The sequence below is a fragment of the Crinia signifera genome, chromosome 1, assembly GCF_055691185.1.
Source record: "Crinia signifera chromosome 1, ASM5569118v1, whole genome shotgun sequence".
NCBI classification, from domain to species: Eukaryota; Metazoa; Chordata; class Amphibia; order Anura; family Myobatrachidae; genus Crinia; species Crinia signifera.
In genome coordinates this window covers 2409407-2434855 of record NC_139217.1, presented here as the reverse complement: position 1 = coordinate 2434855, position 25449 = coordinate 2409407, and the positions used below count along the sequence as shown (strand labels likewise).

Genomic DNA, 25449 nt, shown 5'->3' with positions numbered 1-25449 from the left:
GATGTGCCCGGATCACATGTACCAGAGGCCGGATGTGCCCGGATCCCATGTACCAGAGGCCGGATGTGCCCGAATCACATGTACCAGAGGCCGGATGTGCCCGGATCACATGTACCAGAGGCCGGATGTGCCCGGATCACATGTACCAGAGGCCGGATGTGCCCGGATCCCATGTACCAGAGGCCGGATGTGCCTGATCACATGTACCAGAGGCCGGATGTGCCCGGATCACATGTACCAGAGGCCGGATGTGCCCGGATCACATGTACCAGAGGCCGGATGTGCCCGGATCACATGTACCAGAGGCCGGATGTGCCCGGATCACATGTACCAGAGGCCGGATGTGCCCGGATCACATGTACCAGAGGCCGGATGTGCCCGGATCACATGTACCAGAGGCCGGATGTGCCCGGATCACATGTACCAGAGGCCGGATGTGCCCGGATCACATGTACCAGAGGCCGGATGTGCCCGGATCACATGTACCAGAGGCCGGATGTGCCCGGATCCCATGTACCAGAGGCCGGATGTGCCCGGATCCCATGTACCAGAGGCCGGATGTGCCCGGATCCCATGTACCAGAGGCCGGATGTGCCCGGATCCCATGTACCAGAGGCCGGATGTGCCCGGATCCCATGTACCAGAGGCCGGATGTGCCCGGATCCCATGTACCAGAGGCCGGATGTGCCCGGATCCCATGTAACAGAGGCCGGATGTGCCCGGATCCCATGTACCAGAGGCCGGATGTGCCCGGATCCCATGTACCAGAGGCCGGATGTGCCCGGATCCCATGTACCAGAGGCCGGATGTGCCCGGATCCCATGTACCAGAGGCCGGATGTGCCTGATCACATGTACCAGAGGCCGGATGTGCCTGATCACATGTACCAGAGGCCGGATGTGCCCGGATCCCATGTACCAGAGGCCGGATGTGCCCGGATCCCATGTACCAGAGGCCGGATGTGCCCGGATCCCATGTACCAGAGGCCGGATGTGCCCGGATCACATGTACCAGAGGCCGGATGTGCCCGGATCACATGTACCAGAGGCCGGATGTGCCTGATCACATGTACCAGAGGCCGGATGTGCCCGGATCACATGTACCAGAGGCCGGATGTGCCCGGATCACATGTACCAGAGGCCGGATGTTCCGGATCACATGTACCAGAGGCCGGATGTGCCCAGATCACATGTACCAGAGGCCGGATGTGCCCGATCACATGTACCAGAGGCCGGATGTGCCTGATCACATGTACCAGAGGCCGGATGTGCCCGGATCACATGTACCAGAGGCCGGATGTTCCGGATCACATGTACCAGAGGCCGGATGTGCCCGGATCACATGTACCAGAGGCCGGAGGTGCCTGATCACATGTACCAGAGGCCGGATGTGCCCGAATCACATGTACCAGAGGCCGGATGTGCCCGGATCACATGTACCAGAGGCCGGATGTGCCCGGATCACATGTACCAGAGGCCGGATGTGCCCGGATCACATGTACCAGAGGCCGGATGTGCCCGGATCACATGTACCAGAGGCCGGATGTGCCCGGATCACATGTACCAGAGGCCGGATGTGCCCAGATCACATGTACCAGAGGCCGGATGTGCCCGATCACATGTACCAGAGGCTGGATGTGCCTGATCACATGTACCAGAGGCCGGATGTGCCCGGATCACATGTACCAGAGGCCGGATGTTCCGGATCACATGTACCAGAGGCCGGATGTGCCCGGATCACATGTACCAGAGGCCGGAGGTGCCTGATCACATGTACCAGAGGCCGGATGTGCCTGAATCACATGTACAAGTAGGAGGTAGTGGTTCATCCACTCAGGATCTCCTAGCGTATAGTCTTACCCTCATCAAACAGGGCCACATATACTGCTGTCTTCAGGTGAATATACAGACTGTGACACCGGTATCAGTATCTGTGCACCGGCCCTGGGTACTATCCCACTATGTGCCCATCACATAGGGGTGGCCAGGCCGGTCAGCAGTCCTACCCACAGCCATTAATACTGTATTGTGTGGGCAGCTACTGGGTCCCCGATAGCAACATTATACGTCGCACATTCCCAGAGTCATAGAAGATATATACGTGTGTGATGTGCCTACAGGGGTTAAGAGCACATACCCTATATATATATAATGTATACAGATGGCACTGCAGCAAGGTAAGAAGAGTGTGGGATGAGGGGCTCAGTGGTTAAGAACTCAGTCCATATATATATATATATATATATATATATATATATATCTCTATATCGGTAATGTATACAGATGGCACTGCAGCAAGGAAAGAAGACTCGGTGGTTAAGAACTCTGTCCATATGCTGTATATCGGTAATGTATACAGATGGCACTGCAGCAAGGTAAGATTACAGTCTATATGGAATTATTGGCTCAGTGGGCATTGGCCATATATTACACTGAGGTGGAAAAGTATCTGTGGGATGTGTGGCTCAGTTATTAAGAGCACTGTCCACATGTGGATTATTAAACGTCTCAGGATGTAAAACGCTGATCTGTTTATAATGACCGGGCTTTGCGGTAACTGTGTAAATTGCTGCTGTTCTTCTGATGGAATGGCGTTGGTAACCATGGTTACAGCACTGGTATATGCTGTATACCTATCATCCAATGTACAGAGAGAAGATTCTGTAAACAGGGCTGGAATATTGCTGCAGTATTACAGTGTGAGGAGAGGGGACCGCACTTCCTGTCCACTCCTACTAGCAGGCCCCAATGACTGCAGTGCTGTGCCTTGTTTTCCATTTACCCTGTCTAGAAGTGACAGACAGTCTATAGACCAGTAGTCAGAACATATGGCTTCTGGGCGCTATGGTCTCCTGCACACATCGTCACATCACACTTCTGCTGGCCATGGACACTGTCACATCACACTTCTCCTGGCCATGGACGCCGTCACATCACACTTCTCCTGGCCATGGACGCCGTCACATCACACTTCTCCTGGCCATGGACACCGACACATCACACTTCTCCTGGCCATGGACACCGTCACATTACACTTCTCCTGACCATGGACACCGTCACATCACACTTCTCCTGACCATGGACACCGTCACATCACACTTCTCCTGGCCATGGACGCCGTCACATCACACTTCTCCTGACCATGGACACCGTCACATCACACTTCTCTTGGCCATGGACACCGTCACATCACACTTCTCCTGGCCATGGACGCCGTCACATCACACTTCTCCTGGCCATGGACACGTCACATCACACTTCTCCTGACCATGGACACCGTCACATCACACTTCTCCTGGCCATGGACGCCGTCACATCACACTTCTCCTGGCCATGGACGCCGTCACATCACACTTCTCCGGGCCATGGACACCGCCACACCACACTTCTCCTGACCATGGACGCCGTCACATCACACTTCTCTTGGCCATGGACGCCGTCACATCACACTTCTCCTGGCCATGGACGCCGTCACATCACACTTCTCCTGGTCATGGACACCGTCACACCACACTTCTCCTGGCTATGGACGCCGTCACACCACACTTCTCCTGACCATGGACGCCGTCACATCACACTTCTCCTGGCCATGGACGCCGTCACATCACACTTCTCCTGGCCATGGACGCCGTCACATCACACTTCTCCTGGCCATGGACACCGTCACACCACACTTCTCCTGGTCATGGACACCGTCACATCACACTTCTCCTGGCCATCGACACAGTCACATCACACTTCTCCTGGCCATGGACGCCGTCACATCACACTTCTCCTGGCCATGGACGCCGTCACATCACACTTCTCCTGGTCATGGACACCGTCACACCACACTTCTCCTGGTCATGGACACCGTCACATCACACTTCTCCTGGCCATCGACACCGTCACATCACACTTCTCCTGGCCATCGACACCGTCACACCACACTTCTCCTGGCCATGGACACCATCACGTCACACTTCTCCTGGCCATGGACACCGTCACGCCACACTTCTCCTGGCCATGGACACCGTCACGTCACACTTCTCCTGGCCATGGACACCGTCACGTCACACTTCTCCTGGCCATGGACACCGTCACGTCACACTTCTCCTGGCCATGGACACCGTCACATAACACTTCTCCTGGCCATGGACACCGTCACACCACACTTCTCCTGGCCATGGACACCGTCACATCACACTTCTCCTGACCATGGACTCCGTCACATCACACTTCTCCTGACCATGGACGCCGTCACATCACACTTCTCCTTGCCATGGACGCCGTCACATCACACTTCTCCTTGCCATGGACGCCGTCACATCACACTTCTCCTTGCCATGGACGCCGTCACATCACACTTCTCCTGGCCATGGACGCCGTCACATCACACTTCTCCTGGCCATGGACGCCGTCACATCACACTTCTCCTGGTTTAGGACACCGTCACATCACACTTCTCCTGACCATGGACACTGTCACATCACACTTCTCCTGGCCATGGACGCCGTCACATCACACTTCTCCTGGCCATGGACGCCGTCACATCACACTTCTCCTGGCCATGGACGCCGTCACATCACACTTCTCCTGGCCATGGACACCGTCACACCACACTTCTCCTGGTCATGGACACCGTCACACCACACTTCTCCTGGCCATGGACACCGTCACATCACACTTCTCCTGACCATGGACTCCGTCACATCACACTTCTCCTGACCATGGACGCCGTCACATCACACTTCTCCTTGCCATGGACGCCGTCACATCACACTTCTCCTTGCCATGGACGCCGTCACATCACACTTCTCTTGGTCATGGACGCCGTCACATCACACTTCTCCTGGCCATGGACGCCGTCACATCACACTTCTCCTGGTTTAGGACACCGTCACATCACACTTCTCCTGACCATGGACACTGTCACATCACACTTCTCCTGGCCATGGACGCCGTCACATCACACTTCTCCTGGCCATGGACGCCGTCACATCACACTTCTCCTGGCCATGGACGCTGTCACATCACACTTCTCTTGGTCATGGACGCCGTCACATCACACTTCTCCTGGCCATGGACGCCGTCACATCACACTTCTCCTGGTTTAGGACACCGTCACATCACACTTCTCCTGACCATGGACACTGTCACATCACACTTCTCCTGGCCATGGACGCCGTCACATCACACTTCTCCTGGCCATGGACGCCGTCACATCACACTTCTCCTGGCCATGGACGCCGTCACATCACACTTCTCCTGGCCATGGACACCGTCACACCACACTTCTCCTGGTCATGGACACCGTCACATCACACTTCTCCTGGCCATCGACACAGTCACATCACACTTCTCCTGGCCATGGACGCCGTCACATCACACTTCTCCTGGCCATGGACGCCGTCACATCACACTTCTCCTGGTCATGGACACCGTCACACCACACTTCTCCTGGTCATGGACACCGTCACATCACACTTCTCCTGGCCATCGACACCGTCACATCACACTTCTCCTGGCCATCGACACAGTCACATCACACTTCTCCTGGCCATGGACACCGTCACACCACACTTCTCCTGGCCATGGACACCGTCACGTCACACTTCTCCTGGCCATGGACACCGTCACGCCACACTTCTCCTGGCCATGGACACCGTCACGTCACACTTCTCCTGGCCATGGACACCGTCACGTCACACTTCTCCTGGCCATGGACACCGTCACATCACACTTCTCCTGGCCATGGACACGGTCACATCACACTTCTCCTGGTTTAGGACACCGTCACATCACACTTCTCCTGACCATGGACACTTTCACATCACACTTCTCCTGGACATGGACACCGTCACACCAAACTTCTCCTGGCCACGGACACCGTCACATCACACTTCTCCTGGCCACGGACACCTTCACACCACACTTCTCCTGGCCATGGACGCCGTCACACCACACTTCTCCTGACCATGGACGCCATCACATCACACTTCTCCTGACCATGGACACCGTCACATCACACTTCTCCTGGCCATGGACACCGTCACATCACACTTCTCCTGGTTTAGGACACCATCACATCACACTTCTCCTGACCATGGAATCACACTTCTCTTGGCCATGGACACCGTCACATCACACTTCTCCTGACCATGGACACCGTCACATCACACTTCTCCTGACCATGGACACCGTCACATCACACTTCTCCTGACCATGGACACCGTCACATCACACTTCTCCTGGCCATGGACACCGTCACATCACACTTCTCTTGGCCATGGACACCGTCACATCACACTTCTCTTGGCCATGGACACAGTCACATCACACTTCTCCTGGCCATGGACACCGTCAGATCACACTTCTCCTGGCCATGGACGCCGTCACATCACACTTCTCCTGACCATGGACACCGTCACATCACACTTCCCCTGGCCATGGACACGTCACACCACACTTCTCCTGGCCATGGACACCGTCACATCACACTTCTCCTGGCCATGGACACCGTCAGATCACACTTCTCCTGGCCATGGACGCCGTCACATCACACTTCTCCTGGTCATGGACACCGTCACATCACACTTCTCCTGACCATGGACACCGTCACATCACACTTCTCCTGGCCATGGACACCGTCACATCACACTTCTCCTGGCCATGGACACCGTCACATCACACTTCTCCTGGCCATGGACACAGTCACATCACACTTCTCCTGGCCATGGACACCGTCACATCACACTTCTCCTGACCATGGACACCGTCACATCACACTTCTCCTGGCCATGGACACCGTCACATCACACTTCTCCTGACCATGGACACCGTCACATCACACTTCTCCTGGCCATGGACACCGTCACATCACACTTCTCCTGGCCATGGACACCGTCACACCACACTTCTCCTGGCCATGGACGCCGTCACACCACACTTCTCCTGGCCATGGACACCGTCACATCACACTTCTCCTGGCCATGGACACCGTCACACCACACTTCTCCTGGCCATGGACGCCGTCACATCACACTTCTCCTGACTAGTCCCACCTCCCGAATCCCACTTCTCCTGGCCATGGACACCGTCACATCACACTTCTCCTGACCATGGACACCGTCACATCACACTTCTCCTGGCCATGGACACCGTCACATCACACTTCTCCTGACCATGGACACCGTCACATCACACTTCTCCTGGCCATGGACACCGTCACATCACACTTCTCCTGGCCATGGACACCGTCACACCACACTTCTCCTGGCCATGGACGCCGTCACACCACACTTCTCCTGGCCATGGACACCGTCACATCACACTTCTCCTGGCCATGGACACCGTCACACCACACTTCTCCTGGCCATGGACGCCGTCACATCACACTTCTCCTGGCCATGGACACAGTCACATCACACTTCTCCTGGCCATGGACACCCTCGGTGGACAAAGTCCCACCTCCCGAATCCCACATACCATATGTACATCCTGGCCATGCAGAGACACCCCTAAGGAAATAACGTCAGTATGAGAAGGATGACGCGTCTCTGGTAGCACCTAGGCGAATGAATGGGACGTCTCCAGTTCTGGACAGAAGTCCCTATGGGACACATGCTCTGTAATGGCTGGTCGGACAGTCTGTTAGGAAGCGGCCTACTCATGGCTGGCGGCTCTCTGTGAGTGCATCGTTCTCCTGCCGATGTCACTGGCCTCCCAGGGAACGTGACACAGTGCGTCAAGAGGACGGTTCCGTCTCTCACCAATGACAGGAGCGCCTTCTTATAATACTCTGAACATCATTTAATTGGTATACCTGGTGGCTTCCTTTGATGCTTTTGTTTTTAAAATAATAGCATATTATATATATATATATATTTATCTTTAAAATATTGATATATATATTAATTAAATATTAATATACAGATCTATATGTATATCTCACTTGACGGAAAACACAAATATCAGGGTCCACACAAACACTGGAACTTTTCAGGGTCCTCTGCCGCGCCGCGCAGGCTGTGGGCAGCGCGGCCGATAACAGGGCAGTATGAACTCACACAGGACAAAAACAAAAAGGAGCACAGGACGCTGGAGTTTGGTGTTACAGTCCGGCACTGAGGGTGGGGCCCCAGTCAGCGACTACGATCCTCCATTGCGCTGCCGCAGTAAGGCCTTCAGGATGCTGCTGGACACAGATATTTGGCAATGGGTCCATGTGGCATCTCCCATGGGCAGACGGCTGAACCTGGGCATCAGAGGAGTCCTCAAATCCACAAAGAGCAGAGTTTATGTCCTATAAAATGGGGCTAGCAGCCTTCCTCCACTTTAATGTGTAATATCTTGGAGAACCCCGGCCTCTTCTTCAGAGCCTGGAAAAGAAGACACATCAGTCCACAACACTGTACTAGCAGACTCCCCATCACTGTATGTAGGGAGCAAAGTCAAGGGGTGCTGCACTTATGTGGCATACTATGTAATAGACATCACAGTGTATGGTATAATATGTAATGGGCAATATGGCATGTGGTATAATATGTAATAGGCATTAAGGTATGTGGTATAATGTGTAATGAGCATTATGACTTGTGGTATATAATATTTCATGGGTATAATATGTGTGGTATAATATATAGTAGGCATTCCGGTGTGTGGCATAATGTGTAGTAGGCATTCCGGTATGTAACATAATGTGTAGTAGGCATTCCAGTATGTGGCATAATATGTAGTAGGCTTTCCAGGATGTGGCAAAATGTGTAGTAGGCATTACAGTGTTTGGCATAATGTGTAGTAGGCATTACAGTGTTTGGCATAATGTGTAGTAGGCATTCCAGTATGTGACATAATGTGTAGTAGACATTACAGTGTGTGGTTATAATATGTAGTAGGCATTACGGTGTGGCATAATGTGTAGCAGGCATTACAGTGTGTGGAGAAATGTGTAGTAGGCATTATGGTGTACATTTTTGACTATTCCTACTATGTGTGCCGAGCTGGATGGTGTTTTTGTCAGATAAGTGAGAGATGTGTAATGAGTCGCATGACTGGGCATTAAACATGGAGGGATATACACTCTACAGGAAAGACAGGGAAAATAGAAGGGGCGGGGGTGTGTGCCTATATGTAAATAATAACTTAACATCATGTGAGAAAAATATGAGCACAGACCTGGAAGACGACAACTCGGAGACAGTGTGGGCAGAGATAACCGACAATAATAAGAAACCAAAAAACAAATTTATAATAGGGGTATGCTATAGACCACCAAATATAAATGAAAGGGAAGAGTCTCTTATTTTAAACCAAATCAAACAAGCATCAAATCAGGGTCAGGTATTAATTATGGGGGATTTTAATTTACCCGACATTGATTGGGAAAACGAAACAGGTAAATCAGCAAGAAGCAGTGGGTTCTTAAGCTTACTTAAAGACCAGTTTATTACACAAACGGTAGAAACTCCAACTCGTGATGAGGCGCTCTTGGACTTAGTATTAACAAATAACACAGACTTAGTTTCAAACACAAAAGTAATTGAACAATTAGGGAATAGTGATCACAATATGGTTTCACTGGAAATCAACTTCAGTAAATTACATCAAAAAGGATCTGCAAAAATACTAAACTTCAGAAAAGCGAACTTTGAATTATTCAGGGAAGCCCTTACAGGAATTGGGTGGGAAACGGTTATGGAGGGAAAAAATGCAGAGGAAATGTGGGATACTCTAAAAAAGGTGCTTGATTCACTAACTATTGAATACATTCCTAAAGTAACTAAAGGTAAATTCAACAAAAAAAAGCCACCATGGTTGGACAAAGAAGTAAGGTCAGCTATCAACAATAAAACCAGAGCCTTTAAATTCTATAAAAATAACTTGAATGAGGAGGCGTTCGCAAAATACAAAGAATCAAACAAAACTTGTAAAGGGGTAATCAAAGCAGCTAAAATATTATATGAAGAGTGCATAGCCACTGAAAGCAAAACCAACCCAAAGAAGTTTTTTAAATACATAAATAGTAAACGTTTAATTAAGGAAAACATAGGCCCACTAACTGATACTAGTGGAAAAAGTGTTACTGAGGACAAGGGAAAAGCAAAACTGTTAAATGAGTTCTTCTCATCAGTATTTACTAAGGGAGAGCAGACTGTGGAACGAACATTTACCATAAACGGGACAATTAAGCCAGATCTCATTGTGGATTTCACGCCAAAGGAAATAATACTGAGGCTAAGCAAACTCAAAACAAATAAGTCACCAGGGCCAGATGGGATTCATCCGAGGGTATTAATGGAATTAAGGGATGAACTAGCTACCCCCCTACATTATATCTTTAGCAAGTCACTATCGTCAGGTATAGTACCAAAAGATTGGAGAATAGCAGAGGTAGTGCCAATATTCAAAAAAGGAAAAAAGGAAGATACAGCTAATTACAGACCCGTTAGTTTAACATCAATTGTGGGTAAACTATTTGAAGGATTTTTAAGGGATGGTATCCAGGAATATTTAGATCATCACCGTCTACTCAGTACTAACCAACATGGGTTCGTGAAAAATCGTTCATGCCAAACTAATCTACTAGGGTTCTATGAAGAGGTTAGCAAAAACCTCGATAATGGAAATGCTGTAGATGTGATTTTCCTAGATTTCGCTAAAGCATTTGATACTGTCCCACACAAGAGATTGATTAATAAAATGGAGAACCTAGGATTGGGTGAAAATATCTGCAGATGGGTAGGGAATTGGCTATGTAATAGAGAACAAAGAGTGGTTGTGAATGGTGCCATATCAGATACGATACTGGTACTAAGTGGAGTGCCCCAGGGTTCGGTTTTGGGGCCCATTCTGTTTAACATTTTTATTAACGATATTGGGATAGGGTTACTCAGCAATGTATCCATCTTTGCGGACGATACAAAACTTAGCAAAGTCATCAAATCACCAGAAGATGTCACCATGCTTCAAAATGATCTTGCAATTCTAGATGAGTGGGCAAAAAAATGGAAGATGAGGTTCAATGTAGATAAATGTAAGGTTATGCACCTTGGGAGACACAACCAGTGTGCAAGTTACAACCTTAGTGGAGAGGAACTGGGTAATTCCATACTTGAAAAGGATCTAGGAGTCCAAATAGACAGCAATCTAGGATGTAGTGCCCATTGTAATGTAGCTACAAAAAAGGCCAACAAAATTCTGGCATGTATTAAGAGGGGAATGGAAACTAGGGACTCAAGGGTAATTATGCCACTATATAAAGCATTGGTGAGACCTCACCTAGAGTACGGAGTACAGTTCTGGGCCCCACACTATAAAAAGGACATCATAGAATTAGAAAAAGTCCAAAGGCGAGCAACAAAGCTTATTAGGGGAATGGAGAATTTAAGCTACGGGGAGAGATTAAGCAATTTGGGACTATTTACATTAGAAAAGAGACGTTTAAGGGGGGACATGCTCAACATGTACAAGTATATCAAGGGCCAATATAAGGAACTGTCACACACCCTATTTTCTACTAGAAAGGAATCTAGGACGCGAGGGCATGAGTATAGATTAGAAGAAAAAAGATTTCATTCAGCTAGTAGAAAGAATTTATTTACGGTCAGAACAGTCAAACTCTGGAACTCTCTTCCCAGAGTGGTGGTAACGGCTGGCTCATTAAATGCGTTCAAGGCAAAGTTGGACAAACATTTACTGGAGAAAAACATCCATGGGTACAAATAAGAAATATAATTTGTCTGTAAAATACCAGAACCTACCAAATCAGCAATGGATATCTATACCAGGTTGAACTAGATGGACGCAAGTCTTTTTTCATCCTTACCTACTATGTAACTATGTAACTATGATGTGGTAATCTCACTCCACGTAATAGGAGTTGAAGGGTGTGCTCCCATTTGTTAGGTAGGGTGTAATGATGAAGGAGGTAGGTGATGTCACTTGCCGAGGTGTGCGGGTGTGTGTGGGGTTTAATAAAGGGGATACTCCCATTGAAAAGAATAATTGTCTGCAGCTGTCCATTCAGTGGTGAGGCTGTCTGCACTGGGGGCAGTCCCGCTTCCACAATAGCATATCGGAGGGGCAAACTCACTTTGGAGCTCATTCCCCGCGGGTGCTTCTTGATACATCCCACCAAGGAAGGTGTCCCGGGAGGGTGAATATGTTATGTGTCTTGAAAACAATAATATGCAAAGCCCTGAAAAACAGTAGTAATTATATCATGGAATAAGCGGAATGTGTTACACTACTGTGTGTAGTGCCTGTGACTCACCGCACGCTGCCATATTGTAAGATACGGTACCTGGAGCTTATTGACCATTTCCTCAAACAGCTTCCGGGCCTCTGTGCTACTCGGATCCTTAAAGTAATCAGCAATTCCGACCTGCACCACGATGGACTTCAGATTGCGACACACACCTGGAGCGCAGAGGAAGACAGGGGGCATGAGGCCCGGACCTCCCTTATGTGCAGTAACGCAATGCCGTCCCCACCCGATCACTACTCACTGTTGAAATGCAGAAGGGCCTTTGGTGTAACCGGCGTGGATGTCAGAACCAGCATCTCCAGCCCTTTCAGCCCCTCCCGGCACACCTCAGCCGCCACCTCCTGGTTGATCTCTGTCACATGGTCCAGCTCCAGCACCTGTAGCCGCATACAGTTCCGAGCTGTGGGGATAGGACAATGAGCAGTGATACATCATTGTTACATAGATACCCAGCGGCCATATTTATAGACAGATGCCACAGAGAGGATATTACATTATCAGTGTCATGGGGAGAAGATCACAGCGACTGGGACCATTCCCTAATAGGAATGTTCTGTCCCTCCATCTAGCTGATCATGTGACTAGCTGACATCATACATAGTTCAGGTGATGTCATATATTCGCTAGTTTTCTACTGGGCCCGATGAAGAGGTGGAAGCTGTGACGATTTACCAAGACCACCGATATTTTTACTCTGCGCCTTGGTGATAAAGGGCAGCGGCGGCATCCTCATTGTTCAGTAAATTTCCCGCCTAGTCAGTGGCTGTCCTTTCTCCAAGGTTATGATGTAGCGCATCGACCATGTCCAGATCTAAATCCGCGGGCGATGACTAATGGTCAAACTGTGGATCTAGACATCGTGGATCCGTCCACCTGCTACATAATGAGATAAGTCCCAGCTGTACAGTTCTAAGAATCAGGGTTATTTCTAAGTCCATTACCTAGTGAGGAAAGTCCCTGCACCCCACAGCCAGCTCCCCCGACGCCCAGCGCCCTGAGGTGAGGCCAGCACCGTCCAATCATTTGCAGACAGCGGTTACTGAAACGTGTGGGCTGCTGGCTGTGAAGAAAGACAACAACGTTAGGTAAATGGAGATCCACAATGGGATGATCTGGAAAGGAAAGTTGTGATGTGTAAATGATTCTGGCAACCACTGACAATGGGATGTGTAGTGTATTACACATACTGCCACGTGTAATCACATACTGCAGCTAGCCACGTATAGCCCTATGCCCCCTGGGACCCCTTATATCAGCGCACAAGTACAGCCACGTGTATTCACATACTGCAGCTAGCCACGTATAGCCCTATGCCCCCTGGGACCCCTTATATCGGTGCACAAGTACAGCCACGTGTAATTACATACTGCAGCTAGCCACGTATAGCCCAATGCCCCCTGGGACCCCTTATATCAGTGCACAAGTACAGCCACGTGTAATTACATACTGCAGCTAGTCACGTATAGCCCTATGCCCCCTGGGACCCCTTATATCAACGCACAAGTACAGCCACGTGTAATCACATACTGCAGCTAGCCACATATAGCCCTATGCCCCCTGGGACCCCTTATATCAGCGCACAAGTACAGCCACGCGTAATCACATACTGCAGCTAGCCACGTATAGCCCTATGCCCCCTGGGACCCCTTATATCAGCGCACAAGTACAGCCACGTGTATTTACATACTGCAGCTAGCCACGTATAGCCCTATGCCCCCTGGGACCCCTTATATCAGTGCACAAGTACAGCCACGTGTAATTACATACTGCAGCTAGCCACGTATAGCCCTATGCCGCCTGGGACCCCTTATATCAGCACACAAGTACAGCCACGTGTAATCACACACTGCAGCTAGCCACGTATAGCCCTATGCCCCCTGGGACCCCTTATATAAGTGCACAAGTACAGCCACGTGTAATTACATACTGCAGCTAGCCACGTATAGCCCTATGCCCTCTGGGACCCCTTATATCAGCGCACAAGTAAAGCCACGTGTAATCACATACTGCAGCTAGCCACGTATAGCCCAATGCCCCCTGGGACCCCTTATATCAGCGCACAAGTACTGCCACGTGTAATCACATACTGCAGCTAGCCACGTATAGCCCTATGCCCCCTGGGACCCCTTATATCAGTGCACAAGTACAGCCACGTGTAATTACATACTGCAGCTAGCCACGTATAGCCCTATGCCCTCTGGGACCCCTTATATCAGCGCACAAGTACAGCCACGTGTAATCACATACTGCAGCTAGCCACGTATAGCCCTATGCCCCCTGGGACCCCTTATATCAGCGCACAAGTACTGCCACGTGTAATCACATACTGCAGCTAGCCACGTATAGCCCTATGCCCCCTGGGACCCCTTATATCCGCGCACAAGTACAGCCACGTGTCATCACATACTGCAGCTAGCCACGTATAGCCCTATGCCCCCTGGGACCCCTTATATCAGCGCACAAGTACAGCCACGTGTAATCACATACTGCAGCTAGCCACATATAGCCCTATGCCCCCTGGGACCCCTTATATCAGCGCACAAGTACAGCCACGTGTAATCACATACTGCAGCTAGCCACGTATAGCCCTATGCCCCCTGGGACCCCTTATATCAGTGCACAAGTACAGCCACGTGTAATTACATACTGCAGCTAGCCATGTATAGCCCTATGCCCCCTTGGACCCCTTATATCAGCGCACAAGTACAGCCACGTGTAATCACATACTGCAGCTAGCCACGTATAGCCCTATGCCCCCTGGGACCCCTTATATCAGCGCACAAGTACTGCCACGTGTAATCACATACTGCAGCTAGCCACGTATAGCCCTATGCCCCCTGGGACCCCTTATATCAGTGCACAAGTACAGCCACGTGTAATTACATACTGCAGCTAGTCACGTATAGCCCTATGCCCCCTGGGATCCCTTATATCAGCGCACAAGTACAGCCACGTGTAATCACATACTGCAGCTAGCCACATATAGCCCTATGCCCCCTGGGACCCCTTATATCAGCGCACAAGTACAGCCACGCGTAATCACATACTGCAGCTAGCCACGTATAGCCCTATGCCCCCTGGGACCCCTTATATCAGCGCACAAGTACAGCCACGTGTATTCACATACTGCAGCTAGCCACGTATAGCCCTATGCCCCCTAGGACCCCTTATATCAGTGCACAAGTACAGCCACGTGTAATTACATACTGCAGCTAGTCACGTATAGCCCTATGCCCCCTGGGACCCCTTATATCAGTGCACAAGTACAGCCACGTGTAATTACATACTGCAGCTAGCCACATATAGCCCTATGCCCCCTGGGACCCCTTATATCAGCGCACAAGTACAGCCACGCGTAATCACATACTGCAGCTAGCCACGTATAGCCCTATGCCCCCTGGGACCCCTTATATCAGCGCACAAGTACAGCCACATGTATTCACATACTGCAGCTAGCCACGTATAGCCCTATGCCCCCTGGGACCCCTTATATCAGTGCACAAGTACAGCCACGTGTAATTACATACTGCAGCTAGCCACGTATAGCCATATGCCGCCTGGGACCCCTTATATCAGCACACAAGTACAGACACGTGTAATCACACACTGCAGCTAGCCACGTATAGCCCTATGCCCCCTGGGACCCCTTATATCAGTGCACAAGTACAGCCACGTGTAATTACATACTGCAGCTAGCCACGTATAGCCCTATGCCCCCTGGGACCCCTTATATCAGCACACAAGTACAGCCACGTGTAATCACATACTGCAGCTAGCCACGTATAGCCCTATGCCCCCTGGGACCCCTTATATCAGTGCACAAGTACAGCCACGTGTAATTACATACTGCAGCTAGTCACGTATAGCCCTATGCCCCCTGGGATCCCTTATATCAGCGCACAAGTACAGCCACGTGTAATCACATACTGCAGCTAGCCACATATAGCCCTATGCCCCCTGGGACCCCTTATATCAGCGCACAAGTACAGCCACGCGTAATCACATACTGCAGCTATCCACGTATAGCCCTATGCCCCCTGGGACCCCTTATATCAGCGCACAAGTACAGCCACGTGTATTCACATACTGCAGCTAGCCACGTATAGCCCTATGCCCCCTGGGACCCCTTATATCAGTGCACAAGTACAGCCACGTGTAATTACATACTGCAGCTAGCCACGTATAGCCATATGCCGCCTGGGACCCCTTATATCAGCACACAAGTACAGACACGTGTAATCACACACTGCAGCTAGCCACGTATAGCCCTATGCCCCCTGGGACCCCTTATATCAGTGCACAAGTACAGCCACGTGTAATTACATACTGCAGCTAGCCACGTATAGCCCTATGCCCCCTGGGACCCCTTATATCAGCACACAAGTACAGCCACGTGTAATCACATACTGCAGCTAGCCACGTATAGCCCTATGCCCCCTGGGACCCCTTATATCAGTGCACAAGTACAGCCACGTGTAATTACATACTGCAGCTAGCCACGTATAGCCCTATGCCCTCTGGGACCCCTTATATCAGCGCACAAGTACAGCCACGTGTAATCACATACTGCAGCTAGCCACGTATAGCCCTATGCCCCCTGGGACCCCTTATATCAGCACACAAGTACTGCCACGTGTAATCACATACTGCAGCTAGCCACGTATAGCCCTATGCCCCCTGGGACCCCTTATATCCGCGCACAAGTACAGCCACGTGTCATCACATACTGCAGCTAGCCACGTATAGCCCTATGCCCAGAGGCGTAACTAGATATTTGTGGGCCCCATAGCAAAAGTTTGTAAGGGCCCCCTATATATCAACTGATGGTGATAAATGTATGCAAAACATATTGGTTTGACAGCAAAGATGGGCCCCCTTCAGCTCTGGGCCCCATAGCAGCTTCACCCCTTGCACCTATGGTAGTTACGCCCCTGCCTATGCCCCCTGGGACCCCTTATATCAGCGCAAAAGTACAGCCACGTGTAATCACATACTGCAGCTAGCCACATATAGCCCTATGCCCCCTGGGACCCTTACATCAGCGCACAAGTACAGCCACGTGTAATCACATACTGCAGCTAGCCACGTATAGCCCTATGCCTCCTGGGACCCCTTATATCAGCGCACAAGTACAGCCACGTGCAATCACATACTGCAGCTAGCCACGTATAGCCCATGCCCCCGGGGACCCCTTATATCTGTACACAAGTACAGCTACGTGTAATCACATACTGCAGCTAGCCATGTATAGCCCTATGCCCCCTGGGACCCCTTACATCAGCGCACAAGTACAGCCACGTGTAATCACATACTGCAGCTAGCCACGTATAGCCCTATGCCCCCCCCCGGGACCCCTTAAATCAGCGCACAAGTACAGCCACGTTTAATCACATACTGCAGCTAGCCACGTATAGTCCTATGCCCCCTTGGACCCCTTATTTCAGCGCACAAGTACAGCCACGTGTAATCGCATACTGCAGCTAGCCACGTATAGCCCTATGCCCCCTGGGACCCCCTTATATCAGCGCACTAGTACAGTCACATGTAATTACATACTGTAGCTAGCCACGTGTAGCCCTATGCCCCCTGGGACCCCTTATATCAGTGCACAAGTACAGCCACGTGTAATCACATACTGCAGCTAGCCACGTATAGCCCTATGCCCCCTGGGACCCCTTATATCAGCGCACAAGTACAGCCACGTGTAATCACATACTGCAGCTAGCCATGTATAGCCCTATGCCCCCTGGGACCCCTTATATCAGTGCACTAGTACAGCCATGTGTAATCATATACTGCAGCTAGCCACGTATTGCCCTATTCCCCCCTGGGACCCCTTATATCAGCGCACAAGTACAGCCACGTGTAATCACATACTGCAGCTAGCCACGTATAGCCCTATGCCTCCTGGGATCCCTTACATCAGCGCACAAGTACAGCCACGTGTAATCATATACTGCAGCTAGCCACGTATAGCCCTATGCCCCCCTGGGACCCCTTATATCAGCGCACAAGTACAGCCATGTGTAATCACATACTGCAGCTAGCCATGTATAGCCCTATGCCTCCTGGGAACCCTTACATCAGCGCACAAGTACAGCCACGTGTAATCATATACTGCAGCTAGCCACGTATAGCCCTATGCCCCCCCTGGGACCCCTTATATCAGTGCACAAGTACAGCCATGTGTAATCACATACTGCAGCTAGCCACGTATAGCCCTATGCCCCCTGGGACCCCTTACATCAGTGCACAAGTACAGCCACGTGTAATCATATACTGCAGCTAGCCACGTATAGCCCTATGCCCCCCCCTGGGACCCCTTACATCAGTGCACAAGTACAGCCACGTGTAATCATATACTGCAGCTAGCCACGTATAGCCCTATGCCCCCTGGGACCCCTTATATCAGCGCACAAGAACAGCCACGTGTAATCACATACTGCAGCTAGCCATGTATAGCCCTATGCCCCCTGGGACCCCTTATATCAGTGCACTAGTACAGCCACGTGTAATTACATACTGCAGCTAGCCATGTATAGCCCTATGCCCCCTGGGACCCCTTATATCAGTGCACTAGTACAGCCACGTGTAATTACATACTGCAGCTAGCCATGTATAGCCCTATGCCCCCTGGGACCCCTTATATCAGCGCACAAGTACAGCCACGTGTAATCACATACTGCAGCTAGCCACGTATAGCCCTATGCCTCCTGGGACCCCTTATATCAGCGCACAAGTACAGCCACGTGTAATTATATACTGCAGCTAGTCACGTATAGCCCTATTCCCCCCTGGGACCCCTTATATCAGCGCACAAGTACAGCCACGTGTAATCATATACTGCAGCTAGTCACGTATAGCCCTATTCCCCCCTGGGACCCCTTATATCAGCGCACAAGTACAGCCACGTGTAATCACATACTGCAGCTAGCCATGTATAGCCCTATGCCTCCTGGGATCCCTTACATCAGCGCACAAGTACAGCCACGTGTAATCGTATACTGCAGCTAGCCACGTATAGCCCTATGCCCCCCCTGGGACCCCTTATATCAGTGCACAAGTACAGCCATGTGTAATCACATACTGCAGCTAGCCACGTATAGCCCTATGCCCCCTGGGACCCCTTACATCAGTGCACAAGTACAGCCACGTGTAATCATATACTGCAGCTAGCCACGTATAGCCCTATGCCCCCCCCCGGGACCCCTTACATCAGTGCACAAGTACAGCCACGTGTAATCATATACTGCAGCTAGCCACGTATAGCCCTATGCCCCCTGGGACCCCTTATATCAGCGCACAAGTACAGCCATGTGTAATCACATACTGCAGCTAGCCACGTATAGCCCTATGCCCCCCCCTGGGACCCCTTATATCAGCACACAAGTACAGCCACGTGTAATCATATACTGCAGCTAGCCACGTATAGCCCTATGCCCCCCCCTGGGACCCCTTATATCAGCACACAAGTACAGCCACGTGTAATCATATACTGCAGCTAGCCACGTATAGCCCTATGCCCCCCCCTGGGACCCCTTATATCAGCGCACAAGTACTGCCACGTGTAATCATATACTGCAGCTAGCCACGTATAGCCCTATGCCCCCTGGGACTCCTTATATCAGCACACAAGTACAGCCACGTGTAATCATATACTGCAGCTAGCCACGTATAGCCCTATGCCCCCTGGGACTCCTTATATCAGCACACAAGTACTGCCACGTGTAATCACATACTGCAGCTAGCCACGTAAAGCCCTATGCCCCCTGGGACCCCTTACATCAGCACACAAGTACAGCCACGTGTAATCACATACTGCAGCTAGCCACGTATAGCCCTATGCCTCCTGGACCCCTTATATCAGCGCACAAGTACAGCCACGTGTAATCACATACTGCAGCTAGCCACGTATAGCCCTATGCCCCCTGGGACCCCCTTATATCAGCGCACAAGTACAGCCACGTGTAATCATATACTGCAGCTAGCCACGTATAGCCCTATGCCCCACCCCCTGGGACCCCTTATATCAGCGCACAAGTACAGCCACATGTAATCATATACTGCAGCTAGCCACGTATAGCCCTATGCCCCCTGGGACCCCTTATATCAGCGCACAAGTACAGCCATGTGTAATCACATACTGCAGCTAGCCACGTATAGCCCTATGCCCCCTGGGACCCCTTATATCAGCGCACAAGTACAGCCACGTGTAATCACATACTGCAGCTAGCCACATATAGCCCTATGCCCCCTGGGACCCCCTTATATCAGCGCACAAGTACAGCCACGTGTAATCATATACTGCAGCTAGCCACGTATAGCCCTATGCCCCCCCCCCTGGGACCCCTTATATCAGCGCACAAGTACAGCCACATGTAATCATATACTGCAGATAGCCACGTATAGCCCTATGCCCCCTGGGACCCCTTATATCAGCGCACAAGTACAGCCACGTGTAATCACATACTGCAGCTAGCCACGTATAGCCCTATGCCCCCTGGACCCCTTATATCAGCGCACAAGTACAGCCACGTGTAATCATATACTGCAGCTAGCCACGTATAGCCCTATGCCCCCTGGGACCCCTTATATCAGCGCACAAGTACAGCCACGTGTAATCACATACTGCAGCTAGCCACGTATAGCCCTATGTCCCCCTGGGACCCCTTACATCAGCGCACAATCTCAGAGACAAGGCCTCGCAGGGAGGGAACACAAGCACTGAGAGTACTGCCCATGAGGTTCTGGCTGACGGTGTGACAGGAATCCATTGTATGTCCTCTCTTACCATGGGTGCAATGGTGCCACCTGGAGGGAGATGATGTCTCTGCAGCCAGCTCCAAGTGCCCATATGACTTCATGGCCCACAGGATCCGTGGAACTTCTTTTATGTAAAGACAAACATCATTTATTAACCTTAACATTATATATATAGAACAGTGCTTTATAGAGAGACACTAAGCTCCGACCCAGCCGGTCTACCACACACGCATACACACACACACAGACACACACACACACACACACACACAGACACTAATCTCCATCCCTGCCGGTCTACCACGTACGCACACGCATACACACAGACACACACACACACAGACACTAAGGGGGACATTTACCAAAATGGATTCGTAGAAAAAAGGTGTATTCGTAGGGAGAAATACACCTTTTTTTTTACGAATTTGTATTTTCGGGATTTACAATCCCAAAAATACAACAATTCGTAGTCCTAAAGATGGAACATTCGTATTTGTATTTACAAATACGAATGTCTACACCATCGATAGAATACGACAGAAATCACCATTCAAAAGAATGGTGGTTTCTGATTTACTAAGCAGCCGTACTGATAATACGGCTGCTTAGTGGTGTAAAACACCCACGCAAATACGACAGGAAAATAGAACACCATTTTCCTGTTCTATTTGCGTTTTAGCCTGCACGGATCAGTCAGATCCGTGCAGGCTACAGTGTAAAAAAATAGAAAAATTAAATAAATAAAAAAAAAAACGGCGTGGGGTCCCCCCCACAGCCGAAACCAGCACCAGGCTGACAGAGGCTGGAGCCGGTAATTAAAAATCAGGGAACCCGACAAATAGGGGCTCCCTGATTTTTAACAACCAGCCCCAGGCTCCTGCTCTGGGGCTGGTTCCCAAAATACGGGGGACAAAATGACTAGGGGTCCCCCGTATTTTAAGAACCAGCCCCAGGCAAAACCAGCCGGCAGGCTAATGCCACAGCCGGGGGGAGACTTTTTATGCAAGTCCCCCCGGCCAAAGCATTAACCCTACCGACCAGTCAGCCTGGCCAGGGGCCCTGGGGGAGTGGGGACCCCCCCAATAAAGGGGTCCCCCCCCTCCAGGACTTACCTGACCAGGCTGAAGCCTGGTGCTGTCCCCGGTGACCCTGGGCGGTGGTCACCGGGCTGATCTTGGTGTCAAAAATAGAATAAAAACCATTGTCTTTTACTGGTGAACTATGAGTCCCAGCAAGCCTCCCCCGCAAGCTGGGACTTGGAGAACCACAAGTCCCAGCCTGCGGGGCATTAAAGGGCCCGCTGGGTCTTGTAGTGCCACAGTAAAAGAAAGAGTTAAATAAACACACTGACACACGTGAAAAATAAAAGTTTAATACATACATAACACATACATACTGATACTTACCTTTCTTGATCCCGTAGGTAGCCCTGGTCCTGATGTCCTGTGTCGTCCATGTCGGCTGTCTGCGTCGTCCTCCAGGTCCATGTCGACGGTCCGTGTCGTCCTCCAGGTCCATGGCGGTGTCCGGGTCCGAAGAAATCCATGTTGGAGCTGTGGAAGGAAATCCTACTCACCTGTTCCTGCGCTGAAGAAGTCTTCTCTTGATCCGACGTAGTCCAGGTAATCTTCCTGCTGTCGCCGGTCCCCGCTGTCTGCGCTGTCTCTGCATCGCGCTGAGGAGAGATGCTGATGTTTCATATTCGGCGCCTCTCCTCAGACTGAATTCTATTGGCCGCCTAGCAGGCCAATCAGGAGCCGAGAAAGTCGGCTCCTGATTGGCCCGCTAGGCGGCCAATAGAATTCAGTCTGAGGAGAGGCGCCGAATATGAAACATCAGCATCTCTCCTCAGCGCGATGCAGAGACAGCGCAGACAGCGGGGACCGGCGACAGCAGGAAGATTACCTGGACTACGTCGGATCAAGAGAAGACTTCTTCAGCGCAGGAACAGGTGAGTAGGATTTCCTTCCACAGCTCCAACATGGATTTCTTCGGACCCGGACACCGCCATGGACCTGGAGGACGACACGGACCGTCGACATGGACCTGGAGGACGACGCAGACAGCCGACATGGACGACACAGGACATCAGGACCAGGGCTACCTACGGGCTCAAGAAAGGTAAGTATCAGTATGTATGTGTTATGTATGTATTAAACTTTTATTTTTCACGTGTGTCAGTGTGTTTATTTAACTCTTTCTTTTACTGTGGCACTACAAGACCCAGCGGGCCCTTTAATGCCCCGCAGGCTGGGACTTGTGGTTCTCCAAGTCCCAGCTTGCGGGGGAGGCTTGCTGGGACTCATAGTTCACCAGTAAAAGACAATGGTTTTTATTCTATTTTTGACACCAAGATCAGCCCGGTGACCACAGCCCAGGGTCACCGGGGACAGCACCAGGCTTCAGCCTGGTCAGGTAAGTCCTGGAGGGGGGGGGACCCCTTTATTGGGGGGGTCCCCACTCCCCCAGGGCCCCTGGCCAGGCTGACTGGTCGGTAGGGTTAATGCTTTGGCCGGGGGGACTTGCATAAAAAGTCTCCCCCCGGCTGTGGCATTAGCCTGCCGGCTGGTTTTGCCTGGGGCTGGTTCTTAAAATACGGGGGACCCCTAGTCATTTTGTCCCCCGTATTTTGGGAACCAGCCCCAGAGCAGGAGCCTGGGGCTGGTTGTTAAAAATCAGGGAGCCCCTATTTGTCGGGTTCCCTGATTTTTAATTACCGGCTCCAGCCTCTGTCAGCCTGGTGCTGGTTTCGGCTGTGGGGGGGACCCCACGCCGTTTTTTTTTTAAATTTATTTATTTTTCTATTTTTTTTTACACATTGCAGCCTGCACGGATCTGACTGATCCGTGCAGACTGCTAGAAATAATTCGTATTAGCAGCCGTATATACGGCCGCTAATACGAATTGTTACACCATCGGAGGGTTACAAAGCAGTCGTATCTGACTGCTTTGTAAATCCCCCTCCGGAACACGACTTTGCATACGACTTAAACAGTCGTATGCAGTCGTAGGGAAAATACCAATACGAAAAACTAGGTTTTTCATATTGGTAAATTTCCCCCTAAGCTCCATCCCTGACGGTCTACCACGTACGCACACGCATACACACAGACACACAGACACACAGACACTAAGGGGGAAATTTACTAAAGGAAATTTGTAAAACAATAGGTGTATTTGTATTTAGAAATACACTTATTTTTTACATTTACTATCCCGAAAATACGGCAATTCGTAGTCTTATTGATGTGCTATAAATACGAATACAAATTTCTGTATTTTCGGGATAGTAAATGTCAAAAATAAGTGTATTTCTGGATACAAATACACCTATTTTTTACAAATTTCCTTTAGTAAATTTCCCCCTAAGCTTCGTCCCAGCTGGTCTACCACACACGCACACGCATACATACATACATACACACACACAGACACTTAGGGGGAAATTTACTAAAGGAAATTTGTAAAAAATAGGTGTAAAAATAGGTGTATTTGTATCCAGAAATACACTTATTTTTGACATTTACTATCCCAAAAATACGGCAATTCGTAGTAGTATTGATGTGCTATCAATACGAATACGAATTGCCATATTTTCGGGATGATAAATGTCAAAAATAAGTGTATTTCTGGATACAAATACACCTATTTTTACACCTATTTTTTACAAATTTCCTTTAGTAAATTTCCCCCTTAGCTTCGTCCCAGCCGGTCTACCACGTACGCACACGCATACACACACACACACACACAGACAGACACAAAGCTCCATCCCTGCCGGTCTACCACGTACGCACACGCATACACACACACACACAGACACTAAGCTCCATCCCTGCCGGTCTACCACGTACGCACACGCATACACACAGACACACAGACACTAACCTTCGTCCCAGCAGGTCTACCACGTACGCACACGCATACACACACACACACACACACACACTAAGCTTCGTCCCGGCCTGTGTACCACACACGCACACGCATACATACACACACAGACACTAGGCTCAGTCCCGGTCTGTGTACCACACACCAGGGGCGGATTGGGAATTAAAACCAGCCCGGGAAATATCTTGAAGCAGCCCTAATGATGGGGGGGGGTGGCGGCGTGGTAGCGTTGTTGCGCGCCGTAGGCGCGCCAATTTTTTTTTTTGTGGGCGTGGCCTATCAATATGGGGGTGTGGTCTATTTCAACGAGCTGCTGGCTATGTCCCCAGCCCCTCAGGCTGCAGAATAGGCGTATGCGTACAGCGTTTATTCTGCAGCCTGTGGGGCTGGGGAGATAGAGACAGGGGGTCTCACAACACAGTAGAGTGGCAGGGTGCAGGGAGGGAGGGGGGATGGAGGGTGGCGTAGAATGCTGGGAGGGGAGATGCAGGCTGAGAACGAAGGGAGTGAGGACTTACACAGGGTGGCACAGGACGCAGAGTGTGA

General features: G+C 50.5%; 1 protein-coding gene across 1 annotated transcript in view; it reads right to left on the bottom strand.

The window, feature by feature from the left end:
- Positions 1–1533: 1533 nt before the first annotated feature.
- FBXO41 (F-box protein 41) overlaps positions 1534–25449 on the bottom strand; it is a 181233-nt gene continuing 157317 nt past the window's right edge. The window contains exons 10-14 of the mRNA XM_083161396.1: positions 21038–21133; positions 13188–13306; positions 12488–12646; positions 12283–12398; positions 1534–8359 (exon numbers count right to left, since the gene is read on the bottom strand). Of these exons, the coding sequence (XP_083017522.1) occupies positions 8297–8359; positions 12283–12398; positions 12488–12646; positions 13188–13306; positions 21038–21133 (553 nt within the window). The 3' untranslated portion in view covers positions 1534–8296. The remainder of the gene's footprint in view (positions 8360–12282; positions 12399–12487; positions 12647–13187; positions 13307–21037; positions 21134–25449) is intronic.